The sequence below is a fragment of the Barbatula barbatula genome, assembly GCF_947034865.1.
Source record: "Barbatula barbatula genome assembly, chromosome: 18".
Taxonomy (NCBI): domain Eukaryota; kingdom Metazoa; phylum Chordata; class Actinopteri; order Cypriniformes; family Nemacheilidae; genus Barbatula; species Barbatula barbatula.
Window position 1 is genome coordinate 8916190 of NC_136781.1, and position 16778 is coordinate 8932967.

The 16778-nt window shown below is 37.1% G+C and overlaps 1 protein-coding gene across 3 annotated transcripts in view; it reads right to left on the bottom strand.

Annotated features, from left to right (window-relative positions):
- LOC306907679 (teneurin-3) overlaps positions 1–16778 on the bottom strand; it is a gene marked incomplete at its 5' end in the record, with an annotated part of 74741 nt that overhangs the window by 46601 nt on the left and 11362 nt on the right. For all 3 annotated transcript variants that reach the window (XM_079479967.1, XM_079479969.1, XM_079479968.1), the window contains one exon: positions 560–746. In XM_079479967.1, the coding sequence (XP_079336093.1) occupies positions 560–746 (187 nt within the window). The remainder of the gene's footprint in view (positions 1–559; positions 747–16778) is intronic.

The following is a 16778-nucleotide window of genomic DNA, read 5'->3' on the forward strand; positions in this document are numbered from 1 at the left end:
GTTGTGTTATATGAAGGCTGGTCTCTGAAGCCTTCATTATTACAATATTGTTCTAAAATTAGTAGTATTAAATGAATAAGGGTTTACCCACAAAAGCCAAAAAAATAAGATATTTTAATGATTATAACAATATTAGGTATTAAATAGGTTAAAATTATAGAAGTAAACATCAGTTTTGTCTTTGCCTTAAGCTACATAAAGAAAATTAATATTTACATTTTCACCTTTTGTGACAACAATGTCCAAGGACATTGTCTCACATCGTATGGGGTAAGAACTTGTGGGGATTCAAACTTGTCACTAAACATAACTAAATATAAAACCAGTGTTGTAATGTAGTCATGTTGTAATCAATAAACTGTATACATTCATAACAATCCAAATATGTGACAATAACAAAAAATTATTGTCCTGAAAACAGTTTAAAATTTCAGTTAAAAACAAAACCTACTTTTATTTAGTTTTTTGTACTTATTAATTTTTGTATTTTACTAACACTAAATATATAAGTGTGAGTATTAGAAATATTATAATTAAATGACATAAGTTAAGACTATACCTGTTCTCCAAGCCTACGTTGCCGCCCAGCACCCAGTTTTCCTGCAGCTGCACACATTCAGATGCGCTCTGAAGCTCCGCTGCCTGATTGGCCAGTGATTGGTTGAGAGGGGTGACTGACGGATGCTGCTTGTGTTGGTGTGGAGCAGGTGGTAGAGGGGGCGGGCCTTGTCGGATGGTAAGCTGGTCTATTAGAGGAAGAGAGGCAGAGGTATCAGTGAAGCTTGTTATAACATTCTGCTTTACACAAAGGGCAGAAAGATTATGTGCCTGTTTCATTCTGAATCATGTTAAATGGGATTCTGTACTGGATGATTTGCTCCTGTGAATGCTATAATTTCCTTCGTCCAGTTCTGCTTGTCTGAGACATTGGAGAAACATTACATTTCACAAGACTCAAGGCACTACTGGAAATTCAAGCATTGAATACAATAATGAGATTGAATTTGTTGTGATACTATATTAACAATAGATATTTAGTGTAGAGATATAGAATGTAGCTTTGTTCAGTGGGCCTGTACTGAACCTGTTATGGTAAACTTTTAATGTCAAATACAGAAAAATAAATTTGATTCGATTTTAATAGAAAGCCCTATATTTAAATTCGATTTTAATAGAAAGCCTTATATTTAAATTCGATTTTAATACGAATGTCTATATTGTGTGCTCAAAAGTTTTTCATATTTCAATAAAAACTGGTCCAATCCATTTTAATTCCACATATTTAGATTTTTCTTAAAAATGTGATCTCAGCAGAAAATTTCTGTTTATCATTTTTGTTGTGCAATTCCATATTTTAAAGTTTATAGATACGTGCCCTACATTATAGTTTATCAGGCTAAATGTACAGTATATTGTGCAACAAAAATAAATACACACCGTCTTTGCACCTGTGCAAAAAGAGTGAGAGTGATTGTTTTTGCAATGCAGGGGACCAAAATTACACTGATGATTTTTCAACCAGAACATTGTAAACATAAAAAAATTAACTCCAGGAATCTAACTTGGATTGAGATTTTTAATCGTATGACTGCGCCGCTTACAAAGTCCTGAAATCGCAAAGCAAAAATAGTGTGGTGCTTGTCGACTTTTCGTAAGTCTCCGTAGGCCGTCGCCGGGGAGCAGATGTTTTATAATGGGCTCTTAAACTAAACGCTTCACGTTTGATTACAGCCAGAGAGAGACTCTCGTTTAACTAATGACTGGAACCTCCATTAGGACAGCAGGAAAAAAACAGGTTCTCTCATTTCACTCCAAGCTGGGTAATTGCCCCCCAAAATGACACTGTGTGATTATCTCACTGTCCCATCCTGCTGCCGTGCTGACAAGTCTGTTTCCGTCGGACTACGGGTGTCCAAACATATGCTGTCAAATGCCAGACTGTCACGGGAACATATTACAAAAATTCAATATTTGCGTTATTCTTATGCAAAAAGACTACGAGGAATAATGTGTGGTATCAGAGAAAGTGCTCGTGATCTTTTTTCTTCTACATTCACTTAGAATTTGATGGGATGTCACAATGATAATGGCAGTGATCAAAACTATTATTAGCATTTCAAATGCATCAATCACAATTTGACAAGACAGATTTTCCCCCTCATATAACATTTAATTCAACTATGTTTGGCTATGAGTGTCAAACATATCTATTGTTGTATAATTGCAAGTCTAATAACGTTTTGAGATGTTTTCTTTATAAAATGTGCTTGCACTTAATTGTCACTTGGTCATTTAAAACGTTGCTATTGAATTCAACCTTATTAGTCATTTATAATTGTGAAGAGTTCAAATAAAACAATTTATACTTTGCAGTGTTTATTTGAGGACAATAATAAAGTGAATAAATTATTTTTAACAGTAATCAAAATTTCAGTCTCTATTAAAATATGTATGTATTATAAATATTATATAATATTTATAATGAATAATAAAATGCCATAATTATTATTATTACTATTAAAATCCATCGATATTTTGAAATGAAAAAAAATAAATTCTTCCTTGAAATTCTTGTTCTCTCATTTCAGGTTTAAGATCATCAGGTGATGATCAGGTTAACGGAAATCAGTGACATAGCAATTAGAACCAAACTGGGTGATGCCCGAGAACTATTCTGTGTTATATGGTAGAGGATGAAGTGAGGGAAGAACAGGAATCATTATGGCAGGTGTCTTGCTACATTTATGACAGTGTTAAAATAGACCCCTGTGACAGGTGCATTATATAAAGTGTTTGAGAAGAAACACGGTACTCGCTCCACTCTGTACTTCTGACACAGAGAGGTCACCTGGTGCAAAGATGGTGATGTGATGTAATGTAGTGCACGGCAAACTCCTTTTCGTGTTGTTTGCATCCACAAATACATAAAACTAGCCGAGACAGGAAGGAAATGGAAAAGCCAGCAATCTTTAGAAACAGTGAACTTTTTGAGGTGGCACAATTTGCTTTAAATGCACCCTTAAGGTAACTCGTGCCTTTTGAATGCGACTTAATGGAAAATTGTAACAAATTATTTCCTTCAATCTAGATAAGGAGGCAGCGCTCTGATTCAATCTGAGCGCTGCTAGACCCCACATACTAACAAATGATTACACACAGCATGAGCAGAATGTTAAAGTGTGCAGCGGGCTTTCCATCCAAATCTGAGGCAATCAGCTTCCTTTAATCAAACTCCCTAAGCAATAAAAAACTATTCTATCCCTTGTGATTGGACATAAACACGCAGATTTTGCATGAACGTTTATGCGTAGGTTTATGCCTTCAGTCGCCACGACTTTCCCTGTGATGAACTGACTGAGGAAGAAAATGTGTTTTTCATAAAGTTTTGATTTGCAATCTGGGTAAAACGGATAGTGCCGGCATAACATTTTTCAATGTCAAGTTGTTCTACCAAGATTTAACAAGATGCTTTAGTGGGCTGTTTTGATTAATATTAAATGCAGTGGCTGAAACGACATCAACATTTCACTCTTAATACTTCAGCTAATGTCTGTCTAAGAAGCACTGCAAAGGGGTCATCAACATTTCCCTAACAGGGCCGAGAGCTTAAAAGGACATAAACATTAAAATATTGGATTAACCTGTACCGAGACAAATTTATGCTTGCATCAATGGCAGGCAGGCATAAATATAATTTACATCTCATCTGATGTCACTCACCTCTTTGAATCTTCCCACTCTGTGCCTGATCGCTTGCTATGTGAGCCAACACTTGTTAAAAGATCAGAGCCATTTTGAAGAGATGTTTCTATTTAGGTTGAGTAAATAAAACCGCATCTTTTACAGCTTAATGCTGTACCAGATCACACCACTCTTCTTCCTTTTTTTTAAATCATCCGAGTATATTCATCAGGTCTTTATTAGGCAAAATCACATTTAACATCTATCAATTACCTATTATTTATCTATAAATAAGAAAAACAAATCAAATAATGTCTCTCTCTGTGACAGGAGTGTTATATAAACTCAGATTGTACCAAAAGGCTTTGTACTGAATTTCTTTAAATAATGAAAAGAAACCAGCATTTATTTCTAATTTTTTGTGTAAGATTTAATATATGCATGCCTTAAAGGGGCTATTCAATTATTAGTGACTCTCAACACAAAATGATGCAAGACATGAAACGATGTCTTTAAAATTGTAATAAACTAAAAATTAAAGCGATCACAGGAAAGAGAGAAATTCAGAACTTACTTTTTACCCTTTAATTGATAGTCCTCAGGAGAAATAGGCCCACACACAGCAACTCACGGGCATATTTGAAGACAATACAAATGATGGGTTTGCAACGACTGCACATTATTTGAGCGTGTCTCTGGGGTCAAACTATAATTTTGTCGAATTTCTTTGAAATGTCTTGGAGAGCAATTACACTTATTCCAATTCTTTCACAGACAGATTATAACACCTCTGCTCCATTCTTGATTGAGCACCACCATATATTTAGACATCTCTGCTTAGCTCTCCTTCCATTGACTTTGGCAATCTATCCATCCAATCACTTGAGGGAAAATGTCACACTTAAAATACCTGTCTAGAGGATGGAATAACAAGTTCCAAGTATGCATGTTTTTACTACACCTTCCTTTATAAACCATTACAAAACATACCAAAAACTTTGCGTAATAATGTATGAATTCATTATGTACAGGCTCAGAGCCTGAAAAAAAGTCATGTAAATTATGGGGGAAGAAACATTAACAACTTTTGTCATAAGCTTCTGTTACAATATGTCATCATCAATATATCGAGACACTCTGGTACATGGAATAATAGCAAAATGTTTAAGAAAACACGACAACAGTATATTTCAAATCCACTGAAATTCCTGTAGCTCAGTGCTTAGTCCGAGTTCACCTGAGAGGAAACATTTAAGCGAGTAGCAGTGGAGCAAGGCCCACCTACTATGTGAATAAGAGTTGTGGAGGAGTTGGCAGTGTTAGACTATAAATCTACCATAATGGTGAAACTTGTCTACCTGGCATGACAGGCTATTCAGGAGGCATTCAGAGTCCAGCGTTAAAGCAGAGCACAAGCATTTAATCAAAGTCACACAACCGCAGAGCTGAAAGTGTTCCCTGGGACTAAAACCTTACTAAGAAATATTTCACTCCCTCTTTGTGTTTTTCATCAATGTGATTTCTTTTTACTTGCATCTGAATAATAACACTAGGTTGAATGTTTCGCTTTAACATTAGCTTTCTGTCCGATTCTCTGAATTTTTTCTCTGGCGATAGATTTAGGTTAAAATGAGTATTTTTTTCTGTGATGCGATTGCCCTCAAGCCATTCTGTCTGAAACTGACATCGGCAATCTGTTACTACTGTAAAACGCCAAGACCCCGGTAAAGACATATCACACCTACACCCTATCTGACATGTTGCTGCTGAAAGCCAATGTTTCATTCAGCATTTGTCAATCATACATTTTCATCCTCTTGTTCATTAACAATTGTCTTCAATGACCAAATTAATAATAACTGATATTAATAATTGTTGCAAATTATACTTTACTGTATCTAGACATTCTCATCACTACTAGAAATGCCATTATCGTTCATGTTTTGTCTCTCACAGCAAATGTAGCTTTTATATACAAATACACATATATATTTACCTTTCGTCTGCAAGCTTCCGCGTTTCCAAATGATGTGAATTTAGTGTAAATTCATGTTTGATTAAATCACGATTGAACCATGAATGAATTCAACGAGTTAATTCAACATGCTTGAATGCTAGTTTCCCACCAACTGTTGTCAATAAAAGTATTGTTATGCCAGAGAGATGATCTGTTCCCCATGACAGTTTCACAGCATTTGATAAGAGCGTCCATCATTCTGCAGTGTCCATAGTTTTGCAATAAACAATTTTCTCTTTTAATCTATTACTGTGGCAAGTACATAAGAGTCATCTTGGGACAATATGAAGTCTTCAATTATTTCCATAGCCTTTTAAGTAAACTGTACACTGTAAACATTTTTGCATAGATATGCAGCTAGTTGCCAGTAACTTACTGTAGATTTATATTTACCTAATTTATTGGCAACAGTTTGTTCAAAGATAAATGAACATTAAACATTAACAAGTCTTTATCTTTACAGAAAAAAAAACTATAAAATAACAGCCCCATGCAAAGCATTATGGGAACCAGAAATCCACTAACATTAACCTTTTTCAGATTTTTTTTCAAGCTTGTGCTTTTTTGCATGAGGCTGCTATTTAAAGTTCTTTTCTGTAAGGATAAAGTCTCGTTAGTGTTTAATGATCCTTTATTTTTGAACAAACTGTTGCCAGTATATTACATAAATGTAAATTTACAGTAAACTACTGGCAAACTGCTGCCAGTAATACTGGAATTTCTACAGAAATTCTTTACAGTGTAGTGCATATTGTGACTAGAAATAACAACGCAAATGCTATGAACAACATAGCACAGATAGGAAAATAACAGCCCCTACGCAATATTTTTCTATTGAAAGTGAAAGCCCATTTCTAAAGTTGTGTTCCTGAATCATAAGGGTCTTATATATGAAAAAACTTAAAAAGATCATTGGTGATGTTCTTGTTATCATTTCAATGTGATCCATGATGCTTTGAGTCACCAATCTACCTGGGAAATTCAACTATTACAAAACTATAAAAAAGAAAGATGGATGTCAGCATAAAAAACTGCTCCTCAGACAGTGCCTGCAATTCAGCCTGGGAAAGGTCATGCATTTGTACATTACATTTGATTTTTCATCAGCAGAACGCTTCAAAAACAGCTGTGGCAAAATGTGCTTGGATCATCCAATTTAAATGCTAAACTTCTCGGGGAGAGATTGAGGCTTCTCCTTAAATACACTGAAAGCAAATCACTTGGCCCACTTTGAGGAGCTGGGTGGGAAATTGAATGACCCTAATGTTAAGGTGTATTGTGTCTGGACTGGAGCAATAGAGATTCTGCTGTCCGTCTGGACTTAAAACAGTTTCATTCCCCCTTAAACGTTGTTAGTCTTTTAAGTTCCACTGACTTGGAGTCTTTCAATTGAGTTAGTATTGATAGAGCTTTTTGCACTCCACTGTGCCTAATTCATTATCGTCTCCGCTTCATAAGGTATGCACTAAGCCACCTAATATTCCTGCTTACATATGAAGATGCCACAGATAACATCAATGAAGTATTGCAAGCACTTATTGTGCTTGTAATCACATTTGATAAATGACAACAACAAACTATACAGAAATAAAACGAACTGCACTGATATTGTAAGATGGCTGAATGTAGCTGCAGCCTCGGAACACCACTTTACCATGCCTCAAAAAGATCTTCTGATCCTTTTAATGTACAGCACATCACGATGATTCAAGCTTGCGCTCCATGTTCCTGCACTTTGCAGCTCCGCAGACTCCCTGACAACTTTCAGACGGTCTCTATAACCCCGCTTTCAGCCAGGTTGGTTTCACGCCTCAGGGTAGAGACTCAGACCTTAAGCTCTCTTCGCATGCCTGAAGAAAGCACAAAGATAATCTTGGTCTGACAGACCTCGCCGCTGTGTACTACTCCGGCTGCCTCCTGAATAATGAATCCAGCGCTTCTTCTAGTCATCTTCTACTGAGCTGGAAATAGCTTTGCAGCAGCCCAAAAAAACCCCACTGCTGAGCTGGCCTTTAACCCTCTCTATAATCCCCAAAAGCAGACAAGCAGCGCACCACACAAGCGTTCAGATTTGATCACATTGGCTATCAGGTTATATGTTTGTAGAAACGTGGCCTACTGATATAGCGACTACGCCGCCCCAATACAATTGGGGACAAAATTAATAAGAATAACAAGAACACACAAGTCCGTTCCAAAGAACAGGGAAATGAAGGAGACACAGGTTACCATACACAATTAATCTTTTTATTAATCCAAAATTATGGTCGAAATCTTTTAAAAACAACTCACTAAAGGACCACATCCACAGTTTTGGTAAAAACATAAATCGCAAAAAGAAAGAAAAATGAGGCTGGGGCTTCGAAAACACATCAATTGGGCCACCATGCACAACAGAATTACCTAACAGAAAATCACTACAATGGAGCGGCTAAGTTAAGTTGCTACCAACGCCTACCACCATTTCTCTTCGCGACCCAGGAAGAGGTGGGTTTTGGACCATGTGACTGAAAGCATCCTTACCCGGTTTATAAATACAGCAAGGCAAATCTGGTTACATAGTCAATGCCTATAATCAGGTCTAACGTGCCAAGCACTGCTACATGTAGAAGGGTCTTAAATGCTCTTTTTTATCTATTAGGGAGAAATCAGTATGAAAACAGGGTAGCCAACCTCTTCAAACACTGACTTTGATTATTTGCCAATGGGGTAATTTTTTTTAAAGTAATAATAATAATAATAATGATTAAAAGCAATTAATTTATAAGAAAAATTCTTCACTGAAAATGTTACCAAAATACTTTCTTTGCTATATATATATATATATATATATATATATATATATATTATACAGTAAAAGGCAGGATGGAGATTTTTAAATGCCTAATTTTATTTTAGCACTCTGTCTTATTTCATGAATTCCTTGGTGAGAGCTCACAGACACACCACTGCGAGCACACAGGCTCAGAACAGAAATACAGCAGTAAGTGTCCCTTCATTAGAAGATCAAAGAGTATCCCCCCCCAACTATGGCTGGGATTAATTCAAAGGAAATGGGTCAGGGTGAGCGAGCACTGAGCTGCTGTGGAGTCTGACACATCCAAGATTAGCCTGATCATACTGAGTGGATAATCATTCAGCGAGAAAAGTATCCCCCACAAAACATTTAAATTATCCATGTGAGATTAAGAAAATACCACTGTTACAGCAATAAACTCAGATTTTCTGTTCTTTTTAGGGAAACGGTTACAAAAAGCCCCCTACAAGAAAAACAGTATTTTGTCTTTGAAAAACAGAGAGAGGATTAGAGAGCAAGAGACTATTAATAATTGACAACATTGATATAATTTCTATTTAATGATCCCATCTTCTAATGTTTGGCCACACAGGCAGTTCTGCCCTAGACTCACGCCATTGGTTAAGTGAGCACACAGAATGATGTTTAAACTGCTACAGATCCATAGTGTTTACAGTCTTTAGTAACTCAACTAACGAATGTCGTATTTACAGTCTACGCACATTTAACTGCAATGGGATTATGTATTAACATAACATTTATCCAAAGTAAATTTCTTTTTAGCAAAAATACAAAGTTCTAATGCCTTCCTAGTTATTATCTGGCAGTCTTATTTATATGGTTGCATTCTTTTTTTAAGCAGCTTTAAAGTAGGCTTAGAAGAAACTGATGCTGTTGTGAAAACACTATAAAGAAGCATCCATGGGCTTTTAAGATCTATGGCTTTATTAAAACATTATGGGCTTGTAAATTGTTCTCGCTGTATTACTGTACATCTATTCAGGCTACACAAGCATTGTGTCTGAAACACACATCACATACCTAAAGCAGCACGATGCACAAGTGAATGCAAGTGTTTGTACACAAAGCTGTGGTGCTCGCACAGGCATTCCACATTTCAATTTGGCTTACATTTACCTACATTCCCTCCCCCACCCCTCTATTTCTGTCCTCATACTGCTGTACCTGTAAATAAAAGTGCCAGACAACTCAAAGCATAATAAATGAGCTCTAGAAGAAAAAATGCACAACAGAACTGCCTACTTAAAGAAATCATGCAAATTACAATGCTTTAACATGCAATAAACTAATGCATAATGTGCAAACAGGTGCAGACTGTACATACAAGCAGTCATCATATCTCAGGTCTACGGAAAAAACAATGCTGCACACCTCACCTCTTGACCCAAGTCATAAATCAAACAATAGTCCTGCATAGGCAACAAAACATTATAAAGTAACTCTGGGGCATAAAAGCGTGTTTGCTTTTGTGTTAGTTCTTGAGTATGGAGACCTCTGTCATCTTTAAATATATGTGGATTTGCGTGCATGTGACCCTGTTCGACTCTGTTCATTCCAGCTTGATGTATCTGTTCTGCTTACTCTGGCCAGCTCTCTGTACACACCGATTACTCTCTGTCCCCGCTGCTAGTGCTCTGCTAAGCACTTCAATCCATCATTGCCACACCTGCCCTGGTGCAGGCCCCTTGTTGAATCATAGTTTTCCATACCTGGACCTACAGGACAGGGCAGGGCAAACTACAGCATTACAACAATGCTTTTCTATTGCTTAGCAGCTACCGGAGTAGTGTACCACATAATGTTTGTCTGGTATGCTGGTTGACAGATTTGACTAGTGATTCAAATTTGTACCTGCCTTGCTAACATTTTCACTATCCACACCCCGAAATATTCCTATTTTTTAGGCAATATAATTTTTTAAACTCTGCCATCTGTCCAAGGTATACCCTTCCTGCGGTCCAAGATGCTGGGATAGGCTCCAACCGTGCTGCAAACCTGTGGAGGATATGCTGGTTCTGAGAGTCGAGATGGATGGGCTTGTTTAAGCAATACACAGCACCAATGGTGTTGAGCTCAGAATTATTATTTGTGATTAAACCACAGAAGGCTAAAATTGAATGATGCTTCGAAAATTGATCGCCTCCAATTTTTGTCAATTGCACATATACTGTTGCCAAATCCTCAACGTGTCAGACTGCAAAAAATGTGAGTGTTGTGAACCGCAGAACTTCTAATACACACATTCCCCTCCCACAGTCTACTTTTAGATTTTCATGGCTAATGAGAAGGTGTCACATTAAATTTTGCTCTCCGCTAATGCAAACACACATAACATCTACTTGAAATCCACTGGACCTCAAACCGCAGCTTTAGTGTGCAGTGTTGGTCTTTTAATAATAGTAATGGGTAATATGAAGTATATTTAGTATATATTTTCCTTTCCATGGCAGTCCAATAAAATCATATGAAACATCCGAGAATTTCTATTATTTAGCCCAAATAATGGACCTCTCTTGTGAATTTCACATTTAATGTTTGCATATTTGTGTATTATTCTTAGGCTAATGTTCTGGACAATCTATATAAATAAAATATTTATTAAATTGCACCTTTTCTTGAAAAACACCAGGTTTTGTACGGCAGATGTTCAATGTGTTTTATAATTTAAAATGTTAAATGTTTTATGATAAAAAATATCGGATTGGGGGTGTTTATCCTCAGCTTTCAAACAAGAACTCAAAATTAGATCTTTGTGTTCACTTAAACTGCTCGCTGTGTAAAGGCTGATCGCAATATTCAAAGCTATTTAAAACATGTAAAACAACTGTGTATATCAGGCCTCACCCCGCCGTTCCAAAGCAACAAATAACCAAAGAGAACTAAGAAAAATAAAATTTTCATGATGACAAGTTTGTTTTTGCTACAAAGTTCACTTAGCACAAGGCATAACAGGTTGCTATTGTTCTGATATTAATAACAGAGCACTGGAGAGAAAATCTGGCATTATCACTCTGGAGTGTCATATATTTAGGGCATAGTTGCCTTTTGAATATGATAAATGCCTTACTAATGACTCTCGTATCGCAACAATTCAGAGATGAATTGGGAATACAGCAAACAAAGAGGACATATGTTTCATGGCACGCAAAACCCAAGAGACAACCTATACAGCATTAATCACTCCGATGAAAACCTCAAAAACTCTCAAAGCTCTACATTACAAATAGCCTTGATATATAAGGCATTTTAAGGCGTTCCAAAAAACGTGTCAATCTCGAGATCCTATGTAGCCGTTGTTATAAAAGAGCTGCAGTTTCCTGTTTGCTGGATATTTCTTGTGTAGAGGTCTGTAATTGGAGCCGCGGTACTGGAGATGGATTGGGGTCGGCCTGTCAGGCAGATAAGCATCAGATCAGAGGCACAGTCTGGCAGCATGATCTCTTTGCCTCTACTGATTCCTCGCAGCCGGGCCAGGATTTACTTGAAAGCCCACTGTGACAGCCAGCCACACACGTATCTATGCACACCTCAATACAACTACCATTGATTTAAGTGAAAGAAATTGTGTTGAGACGGAGAGACAGATGTTGAGCATGCTGCATCATTTCCATTCTGTTCAAGAACACAAACATCTTTACAAGGGCTTTGGCGGGCATCCTTATTTGTAGTGTTTGCTAAATGCGAGCCCTTAGTCTGTATGTTAAAGATCCGTGCCTGTAAGAACAAATCATAAAGGTGTTTTGTCATCTGCCCACCCCCTGCTCCACCGCTCATATTTTAGGCGCGTTTGTCCTTGTCTTTTTTTCTGAGGACACACATAATCAAATCTCTAAGATGTCTGCCAGCCAATAAAGAAGTTGTTTTGAAAGATGCACACATAATGAAGGGAGCTGAAGATGTGAGCTATGCTTTCAGAGACGCATAAACTTTCAGGATGGGTGTCAGGATAAAGGGTTTGAATTCAGAAGAACAGAGGCTCAGTCAGAAGCACAACCAAGTTATGCATGGATTAACTTCAGAAACCAAGCTGCATGACACGGTGACGGAATGTAATGCACATCTACAATAAATTCAGCGGAAGAACAAAAGTGTCTATTTGGGCTCTCTTTTCAAGTGCTTCTTGCACCTGTGCAGCGGCATCAGTGTTTAAGGGCAGCGTCTGCCTTGTTGATAGCAACAGGGGTTCCTGTGCAAAAATAATCTGGATTAGAGTGGGTAGTTGACAGGGATGAGAGCGGCAGGGACGAAACCCCTTCAGAGCGTTACGTCCAAATCAACCCAGGGGGTCTTTTACACGGCACCTGGTTCCCACACTTAGCAAAACGACTGGAACTGGGCATAATAAGAGGGGCGTTGGGGAGGGGGTGTCCCAAGAACCACTTCAGCTTTTCATCTTGACATATCAAAACGGCACGACCGCTACTGCTGCACTGCTGAGAAGATTAAGTACGGTTGCATTAAAATAAATCTGATTTTGGATAAATGCCAGTGAAGAGCAACTGAGACCAGGTGATTTCCTGTTTCAAAACATCAATGCTGAATCAACTATTCACGATTCAACCCAGACTCCATTAAAAGCAGTGGGGAGTTTTAAGGCTGTTTGTCTAACAGGTGCTGAATAATGGAAAGTCAGTGTAGCTATGGGACAGAGTTTCGTAGGTGGCAAAATGGATTTATTCAAATATAGATGAGAACGCTGTTGCGATATATTACACATTTGATGGTTTATTTTCTTGTTGCTCTCTCAGGAAAACCATTCAACCTAGCAAAGGATACAAGCAAGTCACAGGGAGCAATTCTATAGCTCAAATTGAATGTTACATTCTCTAATAAACCAAGGTCATGGCTAAGAAATAATGCCACCCCAAAAATATATCTACTTGAATTGTGGAACGTGATAAAGCTATGCAGCTGACTGCAGTAACAAATCAACACAATTTCATAGGTGAAATGACATTGAGAGCCCTTTAAAACTTTTCATTTCTTCTATCTCTCTAAAACAATCTAAACCATTTGTCTCAAACAATGAATCTCAAGGTCACATGGCCTTGGATAAAGCCTTTATTGCTAAATTAGCCGACAATGGTGTTAACTTTGATAACTATTGATGCAGGTTTCAAATATTCCTTTCCTCTTTTGCGCAGTGTGGTCGATCTCAGTTTGCAGAGATGTAAAGCCGTTACATGTTGCCTTTTAAGCCCTTGCCATTTTCTGATTGACCTGTGTTCAATAACCCGATTGAGGCTAATCATTACACCAGCTTGCTGAGACAATATCTTTCCTTCAGACAAAGGGCTTTGCCAAGCACTCTGGGGATTCAATGTTTTTCCTGTGGTACGCCGCCTCATGGCTTAAGGCATTAAGAGATCTCCCTACACACTGCACTCAAGACATATTGATAATCAGACGGAAGTGTTCTTACACAAACTGTCTGTGGCTCCAGTGTTTATTAATATAATAATAATAACAACAATTTATTAATAATAATAACAATGATAAAAGAATTATTGTTATTACTATTGTTATTATCATCACTATATCTTTTTTAAGAATATAGGATGCTGTTTTGTCTTCGTTATAAAAAATATAAAACTTAATATATTAATTTATTAAAATAAATATTTAATTAAAATGCAATCAAAATGAAGGAGAGGAATTTTGTGGGATAAGAGCTAGATATTTGTGTAATATGAACATTTTCATTTTGGAGGGGTTTTATCATTTGCACATTGTCATAATACAGTGTGCATCATAGGTAGACAGAGTAGAGCACATTGAGAATAAAAAGCAAAAGATGGTGAGTAATGCTTTGTCCCACTCTGCACTTAAAGGTTGGATCTCCATTACCAGCTGAGATAAAATGTCATTCGTGTCCCCTGGAAGAGTGGATTGTGATATTTAATGGTGGGTCTTGGGACTTGACTTTCGTTCCCAGAGCTCTCTGTCTTCCTGCTACATTATTCACGGCGCTGTCAGTGAGCACCTGGCCAACATACAGCTGCACCTACATCTTCAGATGCACTGAAGGGTAGAAAATGGACTCTTCACCAGCAAAGCAAGGCTTTTATTGAGAATGATGGCTCTACCATGATGGCTTCACAGATGCATAGGTACGGTCTTCAAAACACCAGCAAACTGAAAAGCCTGCAGTTTTTTAATAGGTCTTATTTTCATTGATTGTAACCGCACATTTTCTCCGGACTATTTCAGAGAAAAGATTGTTGGGCTGTTGAGCAACATACTGTAATTGGGCAATTGCTGACAAAATACCTACAATCTGTTTGGATGTTGTTGCTGCGCACTGTGTAAATCTGATGTTTTCTAATGTCAGAAAACTTTTACACACCATCTGCGTATCAGACTGTTACAGATTGTGTCTCTCACATTGTTAGTTTCTAGAGGCAAATTCATCTGAGCTTTTTATGTATCAATCAGGACTATAAAAAAACGTAAAAACCTTAACTAGTCATTTGGAAATAACTCTTATAACTAGGGTCTGATGTGTTTTCACAAAAGGGCATATTAGGGTCCATTCATAGAGAGCCTGTTCTTGTGATAAAAAACTACAACAAGCACAACAAAAGTGAACAGAATACTAGGGCTGCTTTTCTGTTGAAGAATTTTTAACCAATGCAACGTATCTTAAAATCGCTCATTATTCAATTTAATGAAAAACACTGTGGGAAGCAACATGGAGCGTACTGAATAAAAAAACGCACAGCCCTTCAGTATGGCAACTAAAAGATGTTTAAAAAACTGTGAACGGGAAGCAACAATCACCTTTACTTCAGCATTGTGACGCATTGTGACGCATTTCAGAGTACAATGGAATATCAAAGGCTTGTTTTTCTTCAACTGCAAATTGACTGGATCTAGAACAATACACAATTCATTCATAAATGGAGCTTGAAACATACTGACATTAGGAGATGAGGAATTTATGGATGTTCTTCCCATGCAGTCATCAGAGAAGGACCACTACTACAGAGTACAAGAAAATGTTCAGATTTTGATAATGAGAGCATGTGAATAATTATATATTAGTATTATTATGTATACATAATGAACCACGCATTTAAATAATGTCTGATAAACACTGCAATATTCCAGAAAAAGTTTTATATTTTAATTTCATACTGACTTAAGTGAGTCTAGAATCATAGTCACTAAAATGCTGCTTTGATTGGCTCTATGTAGCGGTTCGCATTGCGTGAAGAGTTTACCATGTTGAAGGATGTCATCCGGTCAGCACACTGAAACTAACTAGTACAAAAATTGCTACAAAATATATCAACATTGTTTTTTTAAATGTTGGTAGTCAATCATTCTGGCCATCTCCAAATTAAAAAATGAAATGATGTACAGTGGTGCAGTGTATTGATGTATATCTACCACCTGTGTTCACTGTGGAGAAGATGAACATTCAGCTTTTTATACTATTTTTTAGTGCATTGAAATATTACAACAGCTGCTAAATGCATTGCCTAAAGGTTTATACCCCATCAACCCTTTCCCACATGCGATGAATAAAATGTGGTGTAAAAAAGCGTGGTGGAGCAAAAAGTGGTGTAGCCTTAAAGAATAAAAGAGCTCTCTTTAAATGTTTGAAGGACTATAACACCTAATTACAGTTATTTTACCTCATGGCAACTTGTTCCAGCTCTATTATTTACCTTTTGGGGGGTGCCGAAATAGAGGCCTTGAAAGCTTTCGTAAAGTTTGTAAGAAATGTCAGACAATCAATCATTTTTTGTGAGTGCTTATTTTCGGTTTCCTGTGGATTTTGTTCTGTTTTGGAGCTTTTTTTGTTTGTTGTGCTGCATTTGCATGGTGTACAAAACAGAAAAACTCTGAAAAGCCATCATTTTATAAGATAGATTAATAGAGTTTGCGGCTACATTTGTGAGTAACACTCAGCCATGGCAAACTGAGCGTGCTGCACAGCAGAGAGAGGAAAACAAATTCACCAAAAAGCTAATTTAATGAAGTCCCAGACGACAACACTACAGATTTAATCTCGTTTTAAAGACAAGAAACATCAGAAAACAATACACACTATCCTTCAATGTTCTTCTAAAGTGATGCAGAAAGCTAATAGTGCAATTGGTAGTGCACAATAAAGGCAAAAACTGGAGAATAGAATAGATAGAGAATTGAGGATGGAGAAAAATCACAGACTGTGGTTAAAACAACAGTTCTGATTGTTGGTTTTCTTTAGAAATAAAAGCCCATTCACCATGGTGGTTGTGACATTCATTCACC